The 26,086-nt window shown below is 34.3% G+C and overlaps 4 protein-coding genes across 10 annotated transcripts; all 4 read left to right on the top strand.

Annotated features, from left to right (window-relative positions):
- Positions 1 to 3,693: 3,693 nt before the first annotated feature.
- LOC18594094 (transcription elongation factor-like protein) lies at positions 3,694 to 6,275 on the top strand. The gene is made up of 5 exons (XM_007021548.3): positions 3,694 to 3,774; positions 3,993 to 4,154; positions 4,500 to 4,570; positions 5,803 to 5,824; positions 5,911 to 6,275. The coding sequence occupies exons 2-5, from the start codon at positions 4,042 to 4,044 to the stop codon at positions 5,969 to 5,971; spliced, it is 267 nt and encodes an 88-aa protein (XP_007021610.3). The 5' UTR covers positions 3,694 to 3,774; positions 3,993 to 4,041; the 3' UTR covers positions 5,972 to 6,275.
- Positions 6,276 to 7,537: 1,262 nt separating this feature from the next.
- On the top strand, positions 7,538 to 12,307 carry SHH2 (DNA-BINDING TRANSCRIPTION FACTOR 2). Of its 5 annotated transcripts, none has more exons than XM_007021547.3 (10): positions 7,539 to 7,752; positions 7,843 to 7,935; positions 8,911 to 8,996; positions 9,097 to 9,142; positions 9,218 to 9,407; positions 10,376 to 10,451; positions 10,577 to 10,628; positions 10,948 to 11,091; positions 11,215 to 11,334; positions 11,772 to 12,307. In XM_007021547.3, exons 2-10 carry the CDS (start codon positions 7,882 to 7,884, stop codon positions 12,171 to 12,173), a joined length of 1,170 nt encoding a protein of 389 aa, XP_007021609.1. In that variant the 5' UTR covers positions 7,539 to 7,752; positions 7,843 to 7,881; the 3' UTR covers positions 12,174 to 12,307. The 5 variants fall into 5 exon arrangements, with proteins under 5 accessions (XP_088664701.1, XP_007021609.1, XP_088664700.1 ...); XM_088808574.1 differs by having other exon boundaries at positions 7,839 to 7,935; XM_088808573.1 differs by having other exon boundaries at positions 7,836 to 7,935.
- Positions 12,308 to 12,938: 631 nt separating this feature from the next.
- On the top strand, positions 12,939 to 16,792 carry LOC18594092 (GroES-like zinc-binding alcohol dehydrogenase family protein). The gene is made up of 7 exons (XM_007021546.3): positions 12,939 to 13,382; positions 13,925 to 14,152; positions 14,484 to 14,557; positions 15,082 to 15,241; positions 15,359 to 15,478; positions 15,756 to 15,864; positions 16,408 to 16,792. Exons 1-7 carry the CDS (start codon positions 13,155 to 13,157, stop codon positions 16,587 to 16,589), a joined length of 1,101 nt encoding a protein of 366 aa, XP_007021608.3. The 5' UTR covers positions 12,939 to 13,154; the 3' UTR covers positions 16,590 to 16,792.
- A 3,333-nt stretch (positions 16,793 to 20,125) lies between these two features.
- On the top strand, positions 20,126 to 22,999 carry HCF243 (Serine/Threonine-kinase pakA-like protein). 3 transcript variants are annotated; one of them, XM_088808404.1, is made up of 2 exons: positions 20,126 to 22,715; positions 22,890 to 22,999. In XM_088808404.1, the coding sequence occupies exon 1, from the start codon at positions 20,460 to 20,462 to the stop codon at positions 22,707 to 22,709; it is 2,250 nt and encodes a 749-aa protein (XP_088664530.1). In that variant the 5' UTR covers positions 20,126 to 20,459; the 3' UTR covers positions 22,710 to 22,715; positions 22,890 to 22,999. The 3 variants fall into 3 exon arrangements, with proteins under 3 accessions (XP_088664530.1, XP_088664531.1, XP_088664532.1); XM_088808405.1 differs by lacking the exon at positions 22,890 to 22,999 and having other exon boundaries at positions 20,859 to 20,997; positions 21,083 to 22,877; XM_088808406.1 differs by lacking the exon at positions 22,890 to 22,999 and having other exon boundaries at positions 20,877 to 21,008; positions 21,083 to 22,877.
- The last annotated feature ends 3,087 nt before the right edge of the window (positions 23,000 to 26,086 follow it).

Genomic DNA, 26,086 nt, shown 5'->3' with positions numbered 1-26,086 from the left:
TGCATTACTTTTAACTATGTCTCAAAGAAATTTTTAAAATTTTAAATATATTTGTTTGAATAGATATCATATTGAGACAACAAATGAAATAGACACTTAATACCTCTATATTACATTTATTTTCTCAGATAAGAAGTGTGTACTAAAAAAATTACTTGCTTTGTCTTTTGAATTGTATCACACAAAAATTATAATGATTGAAACTTATGCTATAGTAAACATAAATTTACTAATGATTATAATATTTGGCATGATCAGGTAAGCCATCCCGAATTAATAATAATGCAAAAAATTATTAAAAATTCATATGATCATTCATTGAAAAATCAAAAGATTTTCCAATATAATAAATTCTCATGTGTTGCTTGATTTGAAGGCAAATTAATTGTAAGGCCATCATCAACTAAACATGGGACTGAATCCTTTACATTTTTGGAACGAATTCAAGGTGATACATATGGACCCATAATTTACCATGTGGATCATTTATATATTATTGTGATTTTAATTAATATATCGACTAGATGATCATATGTGTGCTTATTATTAACTCACAATTTGGCATTTGTAAGATTATTTGCCTAAATCATTCGTTTGCGAGCACATTTTTCTAATTATATAATCAAAATTATTCGTCTTGATAATGTTGACGAATTTACATCTCAAGTTTTTAATGAATATTGCATATTAGTTAGAATAATTGTCGAACATCTTGTTGCTCATGTTTATACAAAAAAGGGTCTAGTTGAATCATTTGTTAAACACTTTCAATTGATTGCAAGGTCATTACTTATGAAATTTAAATTCTCAATTTCTACTTAGAGGCGTGTCATTTTGTATGCAGCAGCACTTGTACATATTAGGCCAACGAGTCATAAATTCTATTCTATATAATTGGTTTATGGTTAAGAACCAAATATTTTTTATTTAAAATTTTTAGATGTGCAGTATATGTTTCAATTGCTTTGTCATAACGCACTAAGATGGGTCCTTAAAAGAGGTTATAAATATATTTTGGATACAAATCTTCATCTATAATTAAATATCTAAAACCTTTAACAAGAGACTTATTTACGACAAAGTTTGCAATTGTCATTTTGATGAAACCGTTTTTCTAACATGAAAGGGGAAAAATAAGCAATTGGAAAAAGAAATTTCTTAGAATGCATTATTATTATTTAGTTTTGATCATCACATAAATCAATATAAACTTAAATTTTAAAAGATAATTCATATGTAAAATATAACAAATCAGTTATCAGATGTATTTACTGACTTAAAAGAATAATTAAATCTCATATACCAGCTACAAAAACTTCTATTAGAATTAATGTCCTTATAAGACAAGGCATACCAGAAGCGAGAAAAGTCAATCGATTATAAAGATAAAAATCATTTGAAAAAAATTAGCATATATTCAAGATGGTCAAAAAGAGAGAAAAAAAACTCTAGAAGAAGCCCTTAACATAATTGATAAAATTCTAGAAAAAATTTAAGTACTTGAAATCGTTAAAAATGAAGAGATTTGAATAAATTATATTATGACAAGAAAAGATGGAATTGGAATGAAATAGACGTTGATGATATTTTGGAATATAGCGTAGAAATCAATATTGTGAAAGAAAATGAGAATCTTGAATCTATCATTGTTGAAAAATGTAGATATAAAAATAATTGACCAACGTGAAAAGATGCAAATTAAAGTGGAATTAAATTCTCTTGCAAAACATAAAGTTTTTGGACCTGTAGTTCGTATATCAAATGGTGTAAAACTAGTGAGATATAAATGGATAGTTGTGCGAAAACAAAAGGAGAAAAATGAGATTGTGAGATGTAAAGCAGGGTTTGTCACACAAGGTTTTACTCAAAAACCTGATATTGATTATGAAAAGACATATTTTCTTGTGGTGGATACAATAACATTTTTATATTTAGTTAGTCTAGTATTACATTAAAAGATTGAGATGCATATAATGAATGTAGCTACAAGCCATTTATATGACTCATTTGATATCGATATTTATATGAAAATCTCTAAAGAATTTAAGTTCCTTGAAATACATAATTTTTGGAAAATTCATTCGATCAAATTAAATAAATATCTATATGGATTAAAGCAATCTAGTTGTATGTGGTATAATTGCCTTAGTGAATAATTGTTAAAAGAAGATTATAAAAATGATCCTATATGTCTGTGTGTTTTATAAAAAAGATTTGGATTTGAATTTGGCATAATTATTGTTTATATTGATGACTTGAATATTATTGGAACTCTTGAAGAGTTATAAAAAATCGTAGATTATTTTAAAAAAGAATTTGAAATGAAAGATTTTGAAAAAAATAAAGTTTTGTTTGAATCTTCAGATTGTATACTTGACAAATGAAATTTTTGTCCATCAATCAAATTATATAGTAAAAGTGTTAAAATAATTCTATATGTATAAAGCACATCTTTTGAGTTCATCAATAGTTGTAAAGTTACTAAATATGAAAAAGAGCCATTTTCGACCTCATGAAGATGATAAAGAACTTTTTTATCTTGAAGTACTATATCTTACTACCATTGAAGCACTAATGTATCTTGTTAGTAATATACAATCCAATATATCATTTACTATAAATTTATTAGTAAGATATAGTTCTTTTTCTACTCGAAGACATTTGAATAAAGTTAAACAAATACTTTGATATGTTTGAGGAACAATAAGCATTGACCTATATTACTCAAATGAATTAAAATAAGATTTAATTGGTTATGTAGACACAACATATTTATCTAATCTACACAAAACTCTATCCCAGACAAGTAACTTATTCGCATATGGAGATATGACTATTTTATAATATTTTGTAAAATAAATTATGATTGCTACTTCTTCTAAACGATGCAGAAATTTTAACAATTCATGAGGCAAGTTATGAATATGTTTGGTTAAGATTTATAACTCAACATATTACTAGACATATTCGAGAAATGTGTAACTTATCAACTAAGAAGGAAATTCCAACAGCATTTGTATAGCCTAGTTAAAGGAAGAATATATTAAAGGTGATAAGACAAAACATATTTTGTCAAAATTCTTCTTCACTTATAATTACCAAGAAAACGATTATATTAGTGTTAAACAAATTTGTTTAAGTGGCAATCTAGTAAATTTATTTACCAAAGCTTTTCAACTGCAACATTTGAAAAGTTAGTACAAAAGATTAAAATGTACCTTTTTAAAGATCTTAAATAATGCAGTCATAAAGAGAGTAAAATATGCATTATATTCTTTTCCTTTATTAAGGTTTTTTTGCTGAATTTTTCTTGATAAGGTTTTTAATGAGATAGAATTTAAAAAATGTATTTTTTTTCTTGACTCGGATTTTTTTCCATAAGATTTTTTTCCTAATAAAATTTTAAAGAGACATATTTGGATTTTCAAAAGAGAATGTTATGAATATATATGTGAATATCTATTATATTATAACTTAAGAAGTTCAAGCCAAGTTAAATCCAACAAACTAGATATAAAATGTGTAATCTGATTTGAACTCTTAAATTAAATTAAGATTATGCTTGAAGAGTTGTCAGCTTATAAATAGACTCCTCACTATGCAATTCAATAATATCTTGTTGCTCAGAACGAAACGTGGTCGTTTGGTTTTTTGAGTTTTTAAAATCGTCTACCCCGCGTTAATTCATAAATTGATAATTTTCTCACCCTTCTCTCCATTATAAAAGGGATTCTCTTTACCGTCAAATCTTTACTCATCGCTGCTCCGATTCAGGTAATTCCTTTCTTTTTCCTTTTCTAAATTTTAGGTTTTCAATCTCAAGACGAATCTTTTATTAGGTTTTTGATCGGAAAAGAAAAGAAACTTTTTTTCCCAAGAAAATTCTGATAATAATGAGTCTGCTATCTTGTCGTTTTGATCACCTTAACAAAGTCGATTTGTTCTGTTACGGGTTTTCTTTTTCGGAAACTAATTGCTTCATTTATTGATAGGTGAAGGAACAGAATTAGGGTGTTGTTTCTTTTTTTTTTTTCTGAATAAATGGGGAAAAGAAAGTCAAGGGCAAAGCCACCGCCTAAGAAGAGAATGGACAAGCTTGATACTGTTTTCAGTTGCCCCTTTTGCAACCATGGAACCGGTGTCGAATGCCGCATGTGAGTTTTCCTTTTTACTCTTTGTTGATTTTACTTATGTGTTTTGAAGTAATAACTGTAATTTACATATGATTTAACTTGGATTTTTGTTGCCGATTAACCCTGGTTTTGGTCCTATTAAAACCGGAAGTAATGCAATTGAAATCCTTAGCGGTGTAATGAACCGATTTGGTATTTTGATTTGTGGAATTGTGTACTTTCTTTATCGCATTTGTGAGGATGATAGGTATTAGCTACTGAGTGAGGTTTAGTTTATGGGAATTATGCACCCTAGCATTTGGCTCAATGGTAGTGCATGTATCTTTTTCTGTTCTTTATGGAACTTAAGGGTTGTTTTGATTGCAGTGATATGAAGAACTTGATTGGTGAGGCTGTGTGTAGGATTTGTCAGGAGAGCTTCAGCACAACCATCACAGGTATGCTGATTTGCTGCTGCTTTGACTCTAACGTGTACACGGTCATCAAATGCAAGGGAAAAGAAAGGTTATATCTTTGGATGTCTTTCGTAAAGTTTCTAATGTGGTTTTGTATTAGTAACCTTATGGGGTCTGCACATGCAAGAAAATTTGTTCCACTCAAACTATTGAATAGATTATTGTTTGTGTGTTTATTAATTGTAATAGGAATATGCCTAGATGTCCAAGAAAATAGAATGAGCTCTTTCATGACAAATCACATAGGAAAATTTTAACCAAAAATTTAGAAGCACAAGGATCTGTGATTTGTTGGTGGAATCATAAGTCATAAGATATGACTAGTTTAGAAGTTGTGGTTGTTAGCATCCAACCTAAAACCAATTGACCATAGGTGAGTGGCACTTGTTATATTTAAGTACCAAAGATATCTCAATTAACTTATATGAGATTTCTTTTTCACCACTTTAATACCTCCTCACGTGTAGAGAAAATGGACTTTATCACATGGAATGAACTTCATGTGTAGAAATAAAGGGCCTATCATGGCGGGGACAACAATGGGGTGCAGCACCTGCTTTGATATCATGTTAAATTTATATGGACATCCCACCTAATACTAATTGTCAATAGGTGAAATAACCCTTGTTATATTTAAGTGTGGATTTGTCTCCCTTAGTATTAACAGAAGGGAATTAAATATTTTGGCATAATCATGTCTGGTAATTATGAAATTGGTTGTGGGATCTACTTGTTTTATGGAACACGGCAGAGGAGGCTAATATGCCCTAATTATAACTAATTAATTTAACAAATTAAAATTGTATAGAAGAAGGTAACAGTTTTGGTTTTTTTTGGCTGTGCATGGTTAACTTATTGACGATGTCTTATTTGGGGAAGATCAATTTTTGAGATTCAGTTAATGAGTTTGGTTGTCGGGTAGGCTTTACATGCATGATGCATAATTTGTGATGTCTCATATCCTATCCTTGATTTTCATTTTTACCAGTGTCATGGTTTAAGTGGGTGCTGGAAAATGAAGTTGATGTTTCAAAGTTACAATTATGGCCCAAAGCTGATCTTGAGTTTTAGGATTGGGTCTCTATAGGGAATGGATCCTTTTATTCTTCCTTTGTTTGGTTGTTTGTTTACTTTGACTTCCATTGCTGTATTTTTGAGTGACTATTAAGATATTGTCCAAGTTGATCTAATCTTCTTTTCCTATGGATTTTCAGCTTTAACTGAACCCATAGACATGTAAGTTACAACCCTTGTGAACTCTGTTGGATTTTGAGCATTATCGTTCAATTTGTTGTTATCTGACTTGGCCCTTTCAACTACAGATATAGTGAATGGATTGATGAATGTGAACGGGTCAACAACTATGAAGATGATGATGCTTAGAAAGCAATGGGATGGTTATGCTTTTGCTGCACTGTTGGAAGAAAGGGCCATGACATTAATGTTTAGTTTGTAGACATCCTCACTTCAATCAAACAGGATTTTGTTTATGGGAATGGCTGTGCTTGCATTCTACTGTATCATGTGCTGAATATATAGTTGTTTCTGATGGACAATTAAAATTGTATGTATAATGCACTGTTTTCCTACTAACAATTCCTCTCCTCAACAAATTTAATTGGAGATCAAGATGGATTCTTTTTTTAATGTTAGATCTTTCTCTTATTCAATGGTTGATTTATCTAAATGGAAGTAGGTTTTCTCCTCCTTTGAATATTATCTTTGCAGTTATTTTTCCCCTTAAATATATTTGATTCTTTTTATTGATGGGTGAGATTTGGGTACTACAACTTGAATAATACACCATTCAAGGCTGTTGCTTGCCTAGTACCATTTCTAAGTTGTGAAACCATATGATGCCTTTGTTAAATCTTGGTCAATATCAAACATTTTGCTTAACTGGTTAGGGTTAGAATGAGATACAAGTAATTATGGCTTTATGGCATGTATGGAATGTCTATACTGTTCTGTCAAAATTTTAGGTATTTCTATGTCTCATTAACCATGAGATATAAAGATGGCATTGTTAAATATCAGGTGATTAGTTCAGACCTCAAATCATACTCTGCTTTTCTCTTTGTTTCTTCTTCTTTAGATGCCCTGAGTGATACATTTTAGTTAAGATATCAAAATATCTTCTTTCTTTTAATACAAAGGAAGGATTCCAAAATAGCCAATAGTTAGCACCATATCAGAAAATTTGCTAAATTTGGTACAAATATGAGAAGGAAATCTATAAATATAAAGAAATTGTATATAAAAATAATCATTTTCTTCTCAAAATAATAAAAAACTTTCCTCAAAAGAAACCTATATCATGGTTCTTCAGGAAATAGGAAATAAACCCCAAAAGGAAAGGAAGAAGCAAACAAAAGGGGAAAAAAAGATTATGAAAAAGATAAGGAAAATTGTGGAATTTGTTTGTAATCCGGTATTTGATGAGAGAATCCTTAAAAAAAAAATTAAGGAGTTTCTATTTTTTTTCCATTGAGGATTTAGGGTTATTAATAATTACTATAATAAGTATTCACACACAAAAGAAAGAGAAAAAAATTGAAAATAAAAAAGTTATTTAATAATTGTTACGGAAAAAGAAAAAGAATTAGATCAATGATAATGGATTCGGAAATTTAAGATTAAATGCTCAAATCTGAAAATAAAAAATCACGTGTCTTTATTTGTTGTCAAAATCATGATAGGTAAGTGACAAGATCATATTAGATATATTAATGAAATTACGTATTTAGTAAAAAGTAAATTTATTTTGAACATTAGTTGAGATATAATAATTTACCTAATTTAAAATGAGATGCTAATTAAAAAAAAAAGAAATTATATTATTTTATTTATGTTGTCCTTCTTTATTTTTTTTTTCCTTCTTTTACAAAATTCAGAGTATTTAGCTAACATGAGATTTATTACCCGACGAAAGGATAATTATTAAAGGCACGGAAGGCACCTGATTTAGCGACAAATATAGGGTCGAAACCACCCACCAACACAAACCGCTCTCTCTCTTTCAATCCTTTTTTGGTTCAAAGTTCTATCAAAATTGCTTCAACCAATTTCAAAACAAAATCTTGTCTCTCTCCCACTATTCTGATACCTTATAAACACACCAAAAGAAGAAGACCCACACTTGGTAAAACCCAAAACCCAGAACGGTAATCAAATTTATTTGTAAAACCTCTGTTCCCCTACTTTTGTTTTCTTCTACTTTCCTCGTATATTTATTATTTTTTTCAAGAAGACAGAAAGGAAGAAGCGCGCGCGAAAGGGAGAGATAGGAATTGATGGGTCGGCCTCCGAGTAATGGTGGCCCTGCCTTTCGTTTCACCCCAACTGAGGTACCTTTTTTTTTTTAAAAAAAAGAAATCCATGCATGTATTATGAATATGGATGATGGATAGGAATGTTTTGAACTTCAGTTAAAATGTGAAATGGGTCAGTTAGGTTGCTTGTTTCATTCAATTTATTTCTGGGTTTTTGATGTGAAGTTGTCTGCTTTTCGCTGTCTTTGATTGCTTTGATTAATTGGGTTTTGGTAGATTGTTTAATAGTTAGCTTAGATAGTAGTATTATTCTTTGCTAATGGTATTAGTTATTGCTAGGAATGATTCTTATGTTTTAAATGCTTAGGCTTATTCAAGGTATTACCTTTGTTAGTTTTTTATTTCTAATTTTTAGTTGAGAAAGGTGAGATTTCAAAATTTTCTCTCGAGTATGAGACATGCTACTACCATCGGTCATGGACTTAGGATTTTGCATAAGGGGTGGTTAAATGTAACCGTATTTATATATCTCAAATTTTATATATATTATAACAAAAAATTAAAAATTATAAAACTGAAGGGCCCCAGCACCTTGGCTCTGCCACTGAGTACCATTGAGCCAAATGCTCGGGTGCTTAGCTTTGTTAATTTAAGTTTAGTGTTTTTTGTAATGACAACAGTGCCAAGCTCATGCTGTTAAAATCGGAAACCGTAATGTGGGTTTAAACAAAAATCCCCATTAGGTAATATCCTGATGGTAATAATATCAAAAGTTGCAATTTGGTAAAGTCGAATTTTTCTGAGGCTTAAGGTGTATGCCTTCTCTTGCTGCATTTACTTCTAGATATATGAATTATAAAGTGATGATAAATGGAATTTGGTATAACTGTAAGTAGTGTGTTAGATTATAAGTAATGTTTTATCAGTTGCTTCTTTGATTCTAGCTCAAGGTAATATGAAATTCATTTTATGTGTAATAAAGTAGTGTTTAGGGTTTTTCTCTTTCGTAATTCTCTAAACAATGTGTTGTAAAATTATCTCTACGTCAAGGTTGCAGAGATGGAAACAATTCTCCAAGAGCACCACAATCAAATGCCAGTTCGGGAGATCCTTGTAAGTCTTGCGGAGAAGTTCAGGTGTGTAATAATTTCCCTTAAGAACATTATGTACCATGATGTATAATACTTTCCTCCTCATTAGCAATTGAACCTGTGAGGAATTTTTCTTTTGTTGTAGTGAGTCTGCAGATCGGAAAGGGAAGATTGTTGTGCAATTTAAGCAAGTAAGAACTTGATTTTTGTTATTGGGTAATGAGGAAATGTTGACAGTTCTTTAATCTGGAAACTTTTATGTGCAGGTATGGAATTGGTTCCAAAATAGGCGCTATGCAATAAGGGCAAAATCAAGTAAGGTTCCTGGGAAGTTAAATATAACATCTATGCCTCGAGATGATGTAAATCCTGTGAGAACTGTGCCTCAGCCCGTTGCTGCTACCATGCCTCCCCCTGTGACTGCTCCAATGCCTGTTGCTATGCCTGCTTCTACAGGTAAAATGGATTCTAATTCTGTGTTTGAATTCTTGATGCCGTGCTTCTCTTTTTAGTAAATTTTGGGTTGCTACAGTCTGCTTAGTTATTTATGTGAGATATTGAAGAAGAGTGTAATGTGGCACATTGTGCATGGATGTGTTCTTATGTTGCAAATGTCCCCAGTATTATGATGGTAGGACTTTAAAATGTAATGCATAAGATTACTCGTATATATTTGCCCATCATAAATGTTAGTTTAACAATTCATCAAACTTTTTATTACTAGGTAATTAAAATGACCATTAGGTTAATGTTGTAAGATAATTTAAGGGCAGGCACCTGCTCTCATACAAAACAAAAGCAGAGAGAATGCTGTACATTCTATTTTGGCTGTGTTCTTTTTCTTCTCTAAAATTTAACTGAAATTAGTAACTGTATCTTTTTCTTCTCATTTCAGATATTATGAATAGTTATTAAAATGCATCATTTAGTTGTTTATGAAAAGAAAAACTTGTCCTTTGCATGAACAAAATCAACAGAGTGACCTCTCCCAAAAGCATGATGTGTAATCTAAATTTTAGTAGATTATGTTGATTCTCCTGGGTGATGATCACAGACAAATTAAGAAGCAGCTCATGTGCATGAGAATATCACTTAAATGCACACTCAACAGGTGCAACATTAGATTTGACATTTATAGATGCATTATTTGCCACTGTTTGGAAATCACTTGCATTGTCTCATAGGAGACTGTGCTGGTTTAGGAAAGTTTCATTTGGTTCTAAGGAGGTAAAAGGGAGGAAAACCTTAAAAACCCCCTCATATAGCCTAAAAAATGATTAAGAAGCCTAATTAGTCAGTCTTTTGAAAGAAAATAGAGTTCTACCTCACTTCAAGGGTTCTATGCCTCCTGATATTGAATATCTTTTATATCTGCTTCTTCATGTCATCGCACTTTAGATTAATAGCCCCATTTTCTGTGCCAGTTCCAGGTGCGGGAAGGCCTATGTCAGAACATTCTTATATGGAATTCGAAGCTAAATCTTCAAGGGATGGTGCATGGTAAGTTTGCCATTCAGTTGGAAAATATGGAGGCTGATGCTTTCTTTTGTCTTATCAACATTTTGTTGCTCTGGCTAAACAAATCATTTGCAATCAACCCAATTCGCTTAATCTCCTTTTTTCAGGTATGATGTTTCAACGTTTTTGGCCCATAGATATTTGGACACAGGTGATCCGGTAATTTTTGAGCCCAATGTCACTGCATATGCTGATGCAAGTTTTTAGTGATTTACTGTTGCATATGTTACATAAATTACCAACTCTAATTATTCTCTTCTTATTTTTTACGTTAATCTGATCCCATCTTTTGATTTTTGACCTGAAATTGGTATATATATGCAGTTTAAAATCATTATGTCTTTCTGTTTTGTAGTCAAATGAAATGTTTTGATGGTTCTCTTCTATATAATTTTTTAATGGTCTATGCAGAACTCAAGAATACAACAATTTTCCATCTAAGAAGAAGAATTCCCAAATATTTTGCTGTCTTTTGCAGGAAGTACAGGTTCGGTTTGCTGGTTTTGGACCAGAGGAGGATGAGTGGGTTAACATTCGCAAGCACGTCAGGCAACGTTCGCTCCCATGTGAAGCATCTGAGTGCGTTGCAGTTCTTCCTGGGGACCTTATACTCTGTTTTCAGGTGGATTTCCACTTGCAATTGCCAATCAAAGATGGCATTCAAGCAATCCTTGGGACTATTTATACTTCTTTTAATCAAACTTTTTCTTAGAGTTCATTTTCTTAATGCTTTTAAAATTTTCAGGAAGGTAAAGATCAGGCTCTTTACTTTGATGCCCATGTCCTTGATGCGCAAAGACGGAGGCATGATGTAAGAGGTTGCCGTTGTAGATTTTTGGTGCGCTATGATCATGATCAGTCTGAGGTATTAGTTAATTACTCAATTTTTGTTTTAAATTGTTTTGGCTTTTGTCCTGCTTTTGCGCCCCCCCCCCCCCCCCCCCCCCAAAAAAAAAAAAAAAATCTTTGGTCTTTCTTTCCTTTTCCCTTTTTAAAATAAATAAATGTGTGAGGATTGGCCATGTCTATCTGCTGTTCTGGCATGGGTTTTCCTATTATGCAGGGAATTCCAGGCATAAGTGCTGGAGATAAGCTCCATTTATAGGCATAAAAATGTGCGCAACAATTTTGTAGATCCTTTCCCCCCGCCACTCAGACACACAGATATCCCACATAAGATACACCAAAATGAGTAAAAAAAAGAAAGACCTAGTGTTTTAAATGATTACCTATATATTGCATTGTTTATGTCTTGCATTTTCACGGATCTTCACTTTAATAACATTAACTTGCATCCCTTAGGAAATTGTACCTTTGAGGAAGGTTTGCCGTCGGCCTGAAACTGATTACAGGTTGCAGCAACTGCATGCCTCCAATGACTCAGCGTCCACCGATCAGCAGAAAACTAGCACAGATCCTTCTACAGCAAATGCACCAAAGGTTATAAGTTCATCGACTGAGACAATGCTGAAGCAGCAGAATCCTGATGCATTTAGGACAGCCCTAGTTGCACATGCTAATGTTTCTGTAGCTGCACAAACTACAAATCCAGAATCCAAAAATGCTGGGACCATGACTACCAATATAACCAATCCAGTAGCCAGCAATCCTGGAATTTCCCCAAGTGGTGCTGTATTCACCACTAGCATTGCTGTGGGCACTGCTACTGGTGGCTTTGGTCAAAACATGCAGGAAGGAATATAGTGGGTTAATCTGATAGCCATGTTATCCTCTATTGCTGAGTTGTTAAATGAGCTCCAGTTACAAGTTATCTTTTTCATCTCTTTTACAATTTTTGATAAGCAATGTTATGGCTATAGTAATCTTTTCTGCTGGCCTTTTACCGGTTATCAGCCATTTTGCCTTGGCATCTGGCAACTGAGTTCTGCTTTCTGCTTGTAAGGTACCAAGATGAAAGAAATTTAACAATGAAAATCAGAATCTCCAACCTAAAATTATAATGAGATTGAAAGTAAAGGTATCTTAGGCCTTCTTGTCCATGAAGTAAAGAATCATACATTTGAGTCTCAGACGGGTTTAGCTATCAATCTAACTGGAAGCTTCTGACAGTGAGCCAGTGACCACCTGTTGAATGCTACCTCAATTGTTCCTACGAGGCAGGGCAGCCATGGTTAAGATGCACAACTTGCAAAGACAGATAAATCATAAAAATGTGCTTCTTCTGGACCAATGTTGATAAATTATCATAATTCTTCAAGTTTAATTGATTAATTAATCCTGTATGCTTAACAAAATTTTGGATTGGTTTTATTATGTCATTGAATTTTTATCAAAAGAATCGGATTTAAATCTCTCTTCAATTAATCAATCCAAAATTTTATAATAATCAGTGAAAAAACCTTCCTTGAGACGGTAAGTTTCTAAGTCCAATGCAAATCCTAATCCTAACTTAAAATAAATAGAGATAAGGTTAGAACTTTCTCTAATATATGATGTAAATAACATTTTGTCTGCAGTATTCCTTCTTCCTCCACGCCCCCAAAGTCACAACAACCTTCTCTGCGGACTGGAACAGTTCCACGTCCCCTTACTCTTTTCACTATTATTTTCCTCCTTATATATATATATATATATATATATATAGAGAGAGAGAGAGAGAGAGAGAGAGAGAAAAGCTAAAACCCAGAAAAACTCAAGCAGAAAGAAGGACAAAGATAGTAAAGAATGCAAGTTTTGAAATCCCAAAGCATAAAACCCAGACGCATTTCGGAGTTATTAATGAAGGTGGGTTCGATTCGGTGCTACGTCAGCAGCTGTAGGGCGGTGTTGCTGCCTCGGTTCGGTGGACCTGAGGTGTTGGAGCTACGAACCGATGTGCCGGTTCCTGATCTTAAGTCCAATGAGGTCCTCGTTCGAGCCCGAGCTGTATCTATCAATCCCCTTGATACCAGAGTAAGTCCCTTTGTTTCTTTTTTGTTCTTTTGTCTAATGTATTAGTAAAAGTTCTTTTATGTGTTTCTTGGATTGAATTGTTTGGTTCCTGAGAAAATGCGAGAAAAATGAAATGGGATAAAGATGAGTTTTATTTTGTTTTAATTTATATTAGTTATATGAGTCAATCTTTTTGATGCATGTGAAGGTTTTTTTTTTTTTATTGAATTCATTGTTTAATTCGTTTGTATATGTGTAATTTGCTTAATTCATTTTTGATTTGATTATTTGGTTGCTAAGAAAAATGTGAGAAGAATTGAAATGAATTAAAAATGTTGGGCGGCATTGGATTTCTATTCTTTTAGTACAAAATTTCTGAGCTGTGGAAATTTGCAACTCTTTAAATTTGGTGAAATTAATCTGGGAACTCTTTCCTTTTTACTTTCTTCAAAAGTTGCTCAAAGAGTAAAATTAAGTAGGAAAAAGCAAATACTTTGAATTGCATTTCAATTCGTACACCTAAAACAATATGGCTTTAATTTCCCAAATTTCTGTTTTCTCAGATGCGATCAGGCTATGGTCGTTCCATATTTGAACCACTTCTGCCTCTCATTTTGGGTCGTGACATTAGCGGTGAAGTTGCAGCTGTTGGAGCTTCAGTGAGGTCACTGACTGTACGGCAGGAAGTTTTTGGTGCTCTGCATCCAACTGCTGTGAGGGGCACATATGCTGACTATGCAATTCTTTCAGAAGAGGAGCTTTCTCCAAAACCGGCATCAGTTACTCATGTGGTATCTATTCAAGTTTTAGCCATTCTTTAGGTGAACAAATATATGTTACTTTTGATTGTTTTTCTTGGAGAATAGATTTATGTGACTTATGATTTTATCGTTTTCATTTGTTCTACTTAGCTCTTCGTGAATGATACTACATTCTGCTCTTTACTTGTCTGTTACTTTTTCCATTCTCACAAAATTTTTTTTATCATCAATTAGTCTAATTTGTGGCTCCCTAGCTTCCCTTTTGACTATGTTTAATTTCATAATTCAGATAATATTGTTTCACCTTTTTACTTTTTAATCATGTAACACGAATCTGAGATTTTTTTTTTGGGTGTTGTAGGAAGCAAGTGCCATTCCTTTTGCTGCATTGACTGCTTGGCGTGCCTTAAAGAGTACTGCTAGGATAACTGATGGGTACGCTTGTGTCTCTGGAATGTCAATTGTGTTCAACAACGTTTTCATGTATTTCTTAAGTTGTGACAAATTATTGTCAAATACTTTTAGCTACATTGATAGTGTTTAAGTAACCATAAGGTTTTTTGCCTGCATTCATGGAATTGTACGATCATCTTTAAGGTACATAATTTTCATCATTGTAGCTCAGTCTGTTTAAAGGGCTTTATTGAGTCTGGCAAATGGCAATCTAAATTTATTGTCCTGCAAATATTCTTCGATATTGTTGATGCTCTATGTCTTTGGCTTAAACTTATTTTGTTTAATTTTGTCTATCTATTGATTTTTGTCCAAAGATGAATCTTTTTTATATGCACAAATAAGAGTAACTACATAGTGATATTGATGAAGTATGTCATCTTATTTCTGAAAAATGTCATTTTGATTGAGGGTACAGCAATACAATCTGCCAACTGAAATTTACCATTAATTTTCTTGGAAATTGATGCAATTGATCTTCCCATGATTGAATACTTATTCAACAGGCAAAGGCTGCTAGTAGTAGGTGGTGGAGGAGCAGTAGGTTTTGCTGCAATTCAGCTGGCGGTAGCTGCAGGGTGCCATGTTACAACTACTTGTGGAAATCAAAGTATAAATCGAGTAATGGCAGCAGGCGCTGAGCAGGCTGTTGACTACACTGCTGAGGTGGTGAATGGATGATTTATTAAATTATTAATTCCTGTTACCCCATTATGCCAGCTGCTCGCAGTGATATGCCTTATAGTGGTTACTTATTTGAGTTAATGACATGTTTACTTATAGGACATTGAAGTGGTAATTAAGGGAAAATTTGATGCTGTTCTGGACACCATTGGTGTACCAGAGACAGAAAGAATAAGCATCAATCTTTTGAATAGAGGCGGACACTATATGACACTTCAGGTAAGAGGTGGGCTTGTAATAATTGTTGCTCTTAGAAGGGAACTTCCTTCTCTTTTCTTTAAATACCTTTTCTGGTTCAATGTTTTGGGTATATAATAGGAGTTAGGACTCTTTCAACCCTTGGGTTTTGCCTGGAATTTTATCCTGGCCTGATGCAAATTCTTAAGGAACTTAACTTTGCTAGCTGGGAACCTGCACAGGGAATTTTACATGCATATTTTATGAAAGCTGTGGTATAATTATTGAATGTTTAGTTGTCAATTACTGTATTGTGTAGGGAGAGGCAGCAGCTCTGAGTGACAGGTATGGACTACCAATTGGGCTTCCCATGGCTACAGCTGTTTTACTGAAGAAAAGGATTCAATACCAATATTCTCATGGAATAGGTACATGGATTATTTCCCATCTTACTCTCTATAAACATATCGTTTATTGAAAGTGAACAGTTCTCCTTTCATTTCTCTTGTTAAAAGCTATACAAGATAGGGTCTAAGAAGGAATAATATGAGCATGTGTGAACATTTTCAGATTGTTACTATCCTGTTAATAAGTTACCATTTTGTTGAGCTTTGCTGATATATTATGTATATGTAGCACACATACATGATAACAAGTCTGTCATCTATATTTCCATAAAAGATTTATCTGAGTCTCTAATTTTATAAATTACTGCATCATCAATTTTTTTTTCTAGTATACTAGCTTGTTCGATCATTATAATCATGAATGTTCATGAAGACTTTTTTCCAGCTAGATTTTTTTCTTTTTTTCAACATTTTTGTTCTTGTGTCTGTGATCGTTTGAAGTTTTCAATAAATCTATGCTGTGAAATGTTATGGTTCAGAAGATGAATTAATGTCCCATCATGTTAACGATAGTTGCTGAATCTTCTGATCACGAGATCATTCCCTAATCTTTTGGTGTTGCAGAATATTCATGGATATACATGAGGGCTGACTCAGAAGGTTTACATGAGATACGAAGATTATCAGAAGCTGGGAAGCTGAATATACCTGTAGAAAAAACATTTTCAATAACTCAAGTAAGAGAGGCTCATGAAGCTAAAGACAAGAAGAAAATCCTTGGTAAAGTAGTGCTGGAACTTGACTGAAGTAAGTTCTAGTTTCCTTGCAATTTTTGTAAAGTGTTCTTTCATCATAAATTTGGAAGGTAGGAAATGGTTTTCTTGGCTTATCCCCTCTATACTAGGATGTTGTACATAATGTCAGAATTTTATGGGTGTGGCCCTTCATCATCCTGTCGGAATCTGTAAATCCTTGAGCATAAAATTTTTTTCCTTTCATTTTACTGAAATTTTATAGTTGTTGAGCATTTTGAATCAGACTATGAAATTCATTTGAAATTGGTACTTGTATTGAACCATCTATAACTGTTATCTTGCCCATGTTTTAAGTATGAGAAAAAGTAGAAAACTTTTCTATCAATCAATTGGTCATCCCATATTCTATAAACCTAGAATTTCTGTCAAATTAAGATTATACATTCAAAGCTTTAGAAAGAAAAGACCGGGGTGACCCAATCAGGGAACTTAAAACCACAATATTGATGCAAACTGACCCATATATACCCTATGACTCAGTGTGTTGTTGAATTTGAAGTAATCTAGAAAGCTTCTTCTCTTGGAAAGTGCCTCTTTATCTGTTGCAGCTTTTGCCTCGAGTGCTCCACCTCTTTCTCCAAATATTAGTTTTTTGAGTCAGTGGCTGGCAGAAATATAATCACTGGTCAAAAGGTTATGGAGACAATTCCTTTCCAATGTAACAAGAAGATGATGTTGGTCTAGAAAAACAGCCATGGAAGAAAAGTTTGAGCAAAAGAAAAACAGGGACAAAAACAAAGAAATGAGAATAGAAAACTAGCAACAAGTTTATGCCCGAGTTAAGGAGCTGTGACTTGACTTGTTAACTCTATTTCATAGATTGTAGCTGCTCCAGCAACCTGTTTGTGTTTATGAACAACAGTTATAACACACTGTATGATATCATCCTTGTTATTATTAGATTTTGCGGTTTGGGTTTCAAGGGAAAATGCTACTGTCAATAAGTTTGCAATCATTTCATTTCAATCATATATGTAGGAGTACATATAATGGGTGAAGGCCACCACCTTTCTTAAGCCTATGAAAGCCAACCAAGGCTAAGGTAGATGAGTCATAGTTCATACATCAACCCCCTAATAGTCATGAATCATGAGATCCAGTCCAATCACCTATAGCCCTAACAAGCCCAAGCCATGCCTCCTAGCCCCCTACCCCCAACTTAGCCAACTCCAAGCCAGTGGTCCAAGCTTGGACCACCTAATCTTGAATTATATGCAAAAAAGATTGACTTGCCTCACCACCTAACATGGCAAAATCTCATGGTTTTGGATCAAAATCCTCTCTCCTCCCAAACCCCCCCCCCCCCCCCCCCCCCCCCCCCCCCCACTTTCTTATGTGACATTACAGTTGGCTTAACCTCAATTTTGGGCTTGATTTAGAATGCCAAATCATATACTTTAATCCTTTTTTTTCCTTTTAAAACCTTAACCTCTTAACTTTCAATGCTTCCTTTGTCTGTTCTTGTGTAAACTATTTGGTCAAAACCCATACTCCTTTTTCAAACGAAAACCCTTGACCAACTCATTATTTCCTTCATCAATTCCAACTTTCAAGTTAGGGTGCCTGCTGGCAAGCCTGGCATACTAAATAAATTAAGCTAAAACGACATGTGGGTAAGCAACTAGGCTAAAGCTTGTCACTGAGCTAAGTTGACATGGCGAGTAACGATTGGCTATATGGTTTGGAAACTAGGGTGGTCCTTCCACACCAAATAAGGAAATTATAGCAAATGTTAATTAATCTCACGCGCTGTTTAAGTGCGATTGTCAATGTAATGCGTGGGGGAGGCTGTGCTCTCTGCCCTGACGACCAGGCCCTGGCTTCGTTGATTCTTTCAACTGCACCCACAATTTCTTTCTGTTTCTCTTTTTGCCCACGCGCTTGCTAATCATAGCAAAGCTGATTAAGGTAAGGAGGTTAAAGCAAGTTGAGCACAAACGACAGAAAGGGCGAGTGGGGGGGTTGAAACATTTTGTGCATGAACTGGTTTAAATGCATTGCATTGCATTAACCATATCATCACCTCTATCTCTCGAAGTCCGGTCACGTGCACCCCCTTCGGATTCTCTTCTGTTTTCACCTCGTCCTTGTCTTCTTCTTCCCCTTCTCCCCCATGTGCTTCTCCTCCATGAAAAGCCCCAGTTTCCCCCACATATTTTCCACTATTGCCACTTTTTTTTGTCCTTTTTTCTTTCCCACCCCCAAAAAAGGGCTACTTTCTTACTCCCTTGTTGTGTTGGCTTACTTGAGCTTGGGAAAAGAAACACAAGGCACACGGATGTGATTGATATTCCCAAGACACTTCCTCTCCCTTCCCCCCCCACTCCCCTCTGCTGCCCCTCCCATATCTGCTTTGTCAATCCTCGTGTTGTTTCTATTGTCTTACCACTTTATAGATGACCTGGCCACGTTTATGATGGTGCATTTCGTAACGTGGTATTGGTAGGGAATGATGCCCTCCCTTCCCCTTAGGATAACATGGTCCTAACTTTCATTCATTTTTATCTCAAATGGGGTGTTCCATTAGGTTTTTAGGGTTGGAGAAGGAAAAAGATCACGTGGTCATAATGCCACTTGTCTCAAAATTCTCTTAATTACACTCGAACATTTACTTCAATAAGTATGTTTTCGGGTGGAAAAACTTCGAAGGAATTAACATTATTATTCTTATTTGTATAGTAGCATGTTGTATGCATAATAGGGTATCATCCATCTATAATGCCATGAGCAACAAGACAAGCACTTATAACCATCCATCTCTTCTTAAATTGCAATTATAAATACTTTAGTGCTTTGTTACATAATTGAACCATAATTGAAAATTCAACATATTGAAGATTAATACTATGGTTGCGGTTAACCAGTCTTTTTTCCTCTAGAAGAGGGGCATGGGTCTAATCCTAGCAACCAAAACCATTCACATGGCTTGCAGTTGAATGGGGCAAACATGTTTTCAATTTGGTGATAAGATCAACTTTTATCTTAAATTAACCTTAATTAATCTCCATAATTATACAAAGGGTCCACATGTATATACCGATCCTATCAAAGAAGAGAGCTAATACGGATACTTTAATCGTTGTACAAATAACAACAAATAAAGTTATATTTAGTACATTATCAATATATAAGTTTTATGATTGAGTGATATTATATAAAAATGACATATTATTAATGTATTAAATATAAAATTTTTTATATAGTTCGTGTGTAATTATACTACTGAATCAAAATATCAAAGGCAATAGTTTTAACCTCACTTTCCCCCTCTTTTTTACCTATAAAACAAAAAGAATTGACCAACTTGAGCTAACTTTTATGTGTCAAGACACGACCAAACTTTGCTGAGACTTCACTCTCAGCCCACCAGGGGGAGGGTTTCCTGGTTCACTTCTAATGACCCAAAAGAACAAGTGTCCCTCTTGATTTTCCTTGAAACCTCAAGGCTAGAATAGTCATTTTCACAACCCCATGAGAGAGAAAGGGAAAGCATACTAACACCCATGCCCCATGGGAACCAGAAAGAGAGAAGGAAAGAAAAAGCTTGCACTTTTGCTAAAGACAAAACAGCATTTCGTCAGCTTCCATTAAACCCTCTCTTCCTTTCTTTTCTTCATTTCATTGCATTTCCTTTGCTTTCTTCCTCTTCTCTCTCTCTCTTCCAATTAATCTTCTATCTGTATATCTTTGCAGCCCACCACCTTGGAATCAAACAAACAGGAGCTCATTATTTCTTATGTTCTTTCATTTGACTATTTACAACAAAAATCTCTCAATATCTTAACTTTTTTTTTTTGTTTGTTGGTTCTGCATTCTGTTGATATGGTCTTATCACAGTAGACCCAAAAAAGAAGAAAAATAATGGATCCTGAGAGGCCCCATCGAAGTACCAGCATCAACAACAGCAGCAGTAGCAGTAACACAACAAGCACCACGAGCGAGCTCTTCATTTGTTTCACTTCGCGCCTTTCTTCTTCCTCAATGAAACTCTCTTCAAAATCCATCCTTAGTCCTGGCCGCACTAGGGAATCTTCACAAATCTCTCTTTCCTCATCCCTTAGTAGGAGATTGAAAAGTAATGGTAGCATGAAAGGTGGTCAAGCTTCACCAATGTTCCCTACAAATGGCAAAAAAAGAGGCTGTGCCTTTGAAAACCCTGAGCCTTCTTCCCCTAAGGTTACTTGTATAGGTCAAGTTAGAGTCAAGACCAAGAAACAGGGCAAAAAGTTTAAAGCTTGCAGATCTAAAAGAAGAGGGGAAGTTAGTTTCAGGAAAGTCGATCATAACAACGCCAACAATGGAAGCAACAGTCTTGATACAAGTAGCTGCCAGGATTACAACATGGGTCATTTTCTGAGCAATAATAATCATCATCACCAGCAACAACAGCAACAAGAATGCAAGAAATGGGTGCATTTGCCATTGACTATTTGTGAAGCATTGAGGGCATTTGGGGCTGAGTTTAACTGCTTTTTACCTTGCAGGTCTTCTTGTATGGCTAACCAAAGGGATAAAGAAGAGAGAACAGGAGGATCTGGTGGAAGTAATGGGAACGGAAATGGGAGTTCTTGTGGGGCTGTGTTTGCTAGGTGGCTTGTGGCAGTGCAAGAAGGGGAAGGGAAAGAGAGGGAGATTGAGTTGGTTGTTGGTGGGGAAGATGACGAGAGGAGGGAAAGTAGTGAGATGATGAGAAGCAGTCAAAGGAGGCATGTTTTTGAGGATATTGAAATAAATGATTGTAGTAATGAAAATGTGGGTGATGAAGAAGCTAGGGTGAGTGTTTGCATACCACCAAAGAATGCTTTGTTGTTGATGAGGTGTAGATCTGATCCTGTTAAAATGGCGGCTCTCGCTAATAAGTTTTGGGAGACTCCAGTGCCTAAAGATGAAGAAGAAGAAGAAGAAGAGGAAGAGGAAGAGGAAGGAGCTGAAAATAAAAGCGAAGAGAAAGAGGAAGAGGAAGAGGAAGAGAACCAAAGGGATGTTGTGGAAGGGGAAAGAGAAGGAAGGCGAGTAAAATTTGAGCAAGAAATGGAACATCAAGAAGTGAGTGAAGTTAGTCAAATGTTTGTTTCTTGTGAAGCAACTGAAGAACAAGAAATCCCAGAAGCTGAAGCTGAAGCTGTAGCTGAAACAGAGGCAGAATCTGTTTTTGTTGGGGATGAAGCTGAACTAGTAGAAGAAACTCTGGAAAGAAGCTTAAAAGAGGAAACAATTATAGAATGTCAAGATCAAGAGCAAGAAAATGAAGTAGAAGAAGACCAGCAAGCATCAACAACAAATGAAGAATTTTTATCAGAAGTTCCATTACATCTTGAGAAGCTACAAAGGGAAGAAAATGTACAAGGAAGTGATCAAGAAAATGAAGATGGCCTCGAAGATGAGCAACAAGAAGAAGAAGTAGAAGCTGAAGAGGAAAATGTTTTGGGTAAAGTAGAGGAAGAGTGTGAAGAAAATGAGAACGAAGGAGGAGAAGAAGTGGAAGATCAAGCTATAGCTGAAGAAGCAGAAGAAGAAGAAGAGAGTTCAACAGTAGAGGAGAAAGAGGCTGAGACAACCCAAGAAAGATCCGAACTTCAATGCCTGGTAGCCCGGGAACCCGAGCCGGGAGATGAGTCAAAGGAGAGTGAAAGTCAACAGAATTTATTGCCAGATTGTTTGCTGTTAATGATGTGTGAGCCAAAGCTGTCAATGGAGGTATCCAAGGAGACTTGGGTATGTAGCACGGATTTCATCAGGTGGGTACCAGAGAAGAAAAAGCAGCCAGCCGTCAAGCAAAAGGACGGCGGAGATGAGCCCAAAAGAAGACTCTGCATTGACTCTAAACCCGCTCCAATGTTGTTACAGCCGCCTAGGTCTTCCTGCTCTTTCCCGGCTGCTCCACCAATGGCTAAGGCGGCTAATGGAGCTGGCGGCGGCGGTTCCATGGCTACCATGATTGAGCAGAAGCTTGTTGGGGGTAGTAAAGGCTATGAGCCGTTTGTGCTCACGCGCTGCAAATCGGAGCCGATGAGGTCATCGGCCAAGCTCTCCCCGGATGCTTGCTTTTGGAAGAACAGGAAGCTCGAGCCGGCTACCCTTGGAGTTGGCGCCGCTGGAGTTGGTTTTTGATGCAAGGTAAAAAAAAAAAAAAACTGTGGTAATTGGTAAGTTGTACGAGTAAATGTTGTAGTTTTGATCCTTGTAGACAGTAAAAAATCTTTGGGGTTTGCTTTCTTTCCTGTTCTGGCTTTTGCTCTGTACATCAATTTTTATTTGAAGCAATTCTTTTTGTTTTCACCCTTTTTTTAGGCACAGTAAAACTGTAAAAGCTGTAAAACAGTGAATTTGCTCTTTGGGGTTTTCTTTTCAAGGGTAGCACAGTAAAAAAAAAAAAAGGGTGTGATTTTGATCATGGATCATATTCTGTGGATGATGAAATTATTGAGAAGTTGATGATGATGGATGAAAAAATTGCATGTTACCTGTAAGCTGGCAAAGGGTCCACCAATGGTCAATTCTGAGCCGTTAGATTGGTTTTGATGGGTGGGACAATGAAAGCAATGGGCAGGCAAATGATTTGATGGGAAGGAAGAATTATTAAAGCTTTTGATGGTTTGGTCATAAGGATGTTTTCAAATCAAAGTCTCTAAAACAAAGGGGTTGGAGGGAAGATGTTGTCAAACTTGTGGTCCTTCAAGGTCCCCCATTTGGTCTAATTTTTGTGGATAAGAGACTTGAGAATAAGTCACTAAAGTTGTTTGAGTTTAATTTTGATGTGGATATTTAGGGTTAATTGTATTGTTACTTATAAAGTGATATGTGAGCCAGGGCAAATCGAAAGTGGTGGTGGAGTGGCTGTTATTATCATTTTCTAGTAATTTTTCATGTAAAATTTTAAATTCGTCATATTTTAAAATATCTATGTGACTTGATGACTTTTTATTAATTTTGACTAAATTTTACAATATGTACATGATGTTAGTCTCTTTTGATTAGATAGATATTTTTTCGGTACGAAGGAGAGAACATTACGTCTCGAACTTAAAATCTCTACTCGAACCTTACTCTATAACTTGAATTAGGTCAATGGATGAATGTATTTTGAATCCATTTTTCCACCTCTATTAGGGGTTGGAGTAAACTTGGTTATGAAGGCAACTAGGATATTGCTTGTAGCTTCACCTTGCTTGGTACATAATTCCTTATCATGGCAGCTAGGAAAAACTACTAGAGGTTTTTTCCCCTCATGAAGGACATGATCAACAGATCAAATAATTGTCCTGAGCAAATGAATGAGTAACCTTTGCCTAGTTTCAAAAAGTAAGGTATCCACATGCCAATCATGGCAGGCAATGTCATCATCAAGTTTCAAGACAAACAAGAAAATTAGTGCTCCATCCTTTCCTTCTTTCTAACAGAGACTTCAGCCTTTGTTCCAGGCCAGAGTTTTTACTTCCACCATGGGCTCTCTACTTTATATCTTATTATTCTTTTTAAGGTGAGGACAAGAACAAAGTTTAAATAAAAGAAAACCAAAAAGAAGTTAAAACTGGGAGTTGTACACTTGCCTGGGTGGGATTGTAAGGGTTTTTTATTATGCAGCTTCTATTGGCCTTATTGCATGTTTGTAGTTGGGCAGAAGACATTGTAGCCACTAAAAGACTCACCTTGAAAAAGAAAAAAATCCCCCATGGCTGGCTTCTCAAGCCTTTGTGAAGGCCTTTCTTCTTTCTCATTATCTGTTCCTGCCCTACCTTCTCACCAAAACATTTGGTTAATATAGCAACAAGACAGGATCAGATAGGAAATTTAAGACCCACTTTAAAGTATTGATACCCTATGATTAATGCATCAAAGCTTTGGCATGAAAAGCAGCCTAAAAAAGAGTAGAAAATCCTCAAAGCCAAAAAGCCTATGGAGGGCCATTCATAGTGAAACAAGGCTTTCTCTTGACTATGATTCTCTTTTGTTCTGAAATTGAGCCTGTGAGTGGGGTCTTACCGTGCATCCAACTTAATGTTGTTTCACCTTTAAGCCCCAAACAAAGGAGCCAAAACGTGGAAAAGATGGTGAACATTGTAAAACTTTGTGTCTGAGATTTTGCTTTTGAATCATGAGTTATTACTCTCTCCTTTTTGTCTTACTTTTCATCATGTGATGAACCCTAACATGCATACTTTTTAAGTGATTGATTTCTACCTATATATGTCCAAACCATGTGAAGCTCTAGCTAGAGTTAGAGATTAGGCGTTAGGGACTTACAAAATCTAAATCTAGGAAACTAGGCCATAACACTTTATTTTATATACTTAAAAATGAAAATGTAAATCTAACTTTTTCTTTATTTTAGGTATATATGATGTTGAGTTATATACCCAGTGATAATCCTCTTTTTATCTCTAGATTTGAATATGAAATTCTTAGATGAATTAAATTCTACTTTTTAGATCAAAGTGCGCTTTTACTCAAATCTTTCGTCATAATCTTAGTATTTCTTTATCGCATAAAACTGACTTATATGTCACAGGTTTATACACTTATCACATCTCTTATTGATATGAGATATATGATATTCTATCCAATTCAATTATGAAATGTATTAGTTATAGTGGCTCTTTATTTATAAAGGAGAGAGATTCACTTTGAATCGGGTTAATCTTGATCTTAATATCTATCATGGAGATCTCAAATCAATAAAAAATTGAGTAAACTCTAATACCATTTTTTATAAATTTATACTTTACAAGTGAAAAACACCCTTAGGTAGCATATGGTATGAGGGAAATGAGAGCACATTTCTTATAATGTGTCTAATTAAATTACATTATAGTATTTATTTTGTAACAGACCACTGCAATGTAAGATTGCAATACAATCACATTACAACCAAGAGATGTAATGTGATTACAGTTCAAAACTAATGCAATCACGTTACATTGCACTCTGCAATATTATTAAAGATATTTTTATCTTTTAACTTTATTACTTTGTTAAAAATATTTTATAATATTATAATTAAAATAAAAAAATTAAAATAAAATATATAATATAAAAAATTAAAATAAAATAAAATATAAGAAATTAAAATTTATATAATATAGGTAAAAAAATTAAAATAAAATATATAATATAAAAAATTATATTAAAAAATAAAAATAAAATATATAAAATTAAAAATATATTTAAAAAATAATATTATATAAAAATTAATAATAAAAAATACAAGTATATTAAATTTATATTTTAATAAATAAAAATAATTTTAAAAATTAACATTACACTCCTAATAAAATACTTGTAGATCAAACACTGTAATGTTATTTTTTTTACATTTTAATCATTATTTTATTTGTATATCAAGCACTGTAATATTATTTTTTTTACAATCACATTACTTGCAATTATATTATCTATAATCACATTATATTCTAAAATATCAAACACTGCTTTATTTACAAGTATAAGTGAAAGATCCATGACATTTGCCTAAAACTCCAGGAGAACGT

The sequence above is a fragment of the Theobroma cacao genome, chromosome 7 (assembly GCF_053813885.1).
Source record: "Theobroma cacao isolate CCN51 chromosome 7, ASM5381388v1, whole genome shotgun sequence".
Classification (NCBI taxonomy): domain Eukaryota; kingdom Viridiplantae; phylum Streptophyta; class Magnoliopsida; order Malvales; family Malvaceae; genus Theobroma; species Theobroma cacao.
Note: the sequence above shows the minus strand (reverse complement) of the source record. Positions and strands in the feature narration are given on the sequence as shown.

Bases quoted from the DNA above. Each gene is read 5' to 3' on its own strand.
- LOC18594094 (XM_007021548.3), top strand. From the start codon at position 4,042: ATGGGGAAAAGAAAGTCAAGGGCAAAGCCACCGCCTAAGAAGAGAATG. The intron at 4,155-4,499 runs GTGAGTTTTCCT...TTTTGATTGCAG, and splicing joins ACCGGTGTCGAATGCCGCAT to TGATATGAAGAACTTGATTG. The intron at 5,825-5,910 runs GTAAGTTACAAC...TTTCAACTACAG, and splicing joins TTAACTGAACCCATAGACAT to ATATAGTGAATGGATTGATG.
- SHH2 (XM_007021547.3), top strand. From the start codon at position 7,882: ATGGGTCGGCCTCCGAGTAATGGTGGCCCTGCCTTTCGTTTCACCCCA. The intron at 8,997-9,096 runs GTGTGTAATAAT...CTTTTGTTGTAG, and splicing joins AGTCTTGCGGAGAAGTTCAG to TGAGTCTGCAGATCGGAAAG. The intron at 10,629-10,947 runs GTAATTTTTGAG...TGTCTTTTGCAG, and splicing joins ATTTGGACACAGGTGATCCG to GAAGTACAGGTTCGGTTTGC.
- LOC18594092 (XM_007021546.3), top strand. From the start codon at position 13,155: ATGCAAGTTTTGAAATCCCAAAGCATAAAACCCAGACGCATTTCGGAG. The intron at 13,383-13,924 runs GTAAGTCCCTTT...CTGTTTTCTCAG, and splicing joins TCAATCCCCTTGATACCAGA to ATGCGATCAGGCTATGGTCG. The intron at 15,479-15,755 runs GTAAGAGGTGGG...TGTATTGTGTAG, and splicing joins GACACTATATGACACTTCAG to GGAGAGGCAGCAGCTCTGAG.
- HCF243 (XM_088808404.1), top strand. From the start codon at position 20,460: ATGGATCCTGAGAGGCCCCATCGAAGTACCAGCATCAACAACAGCAGC.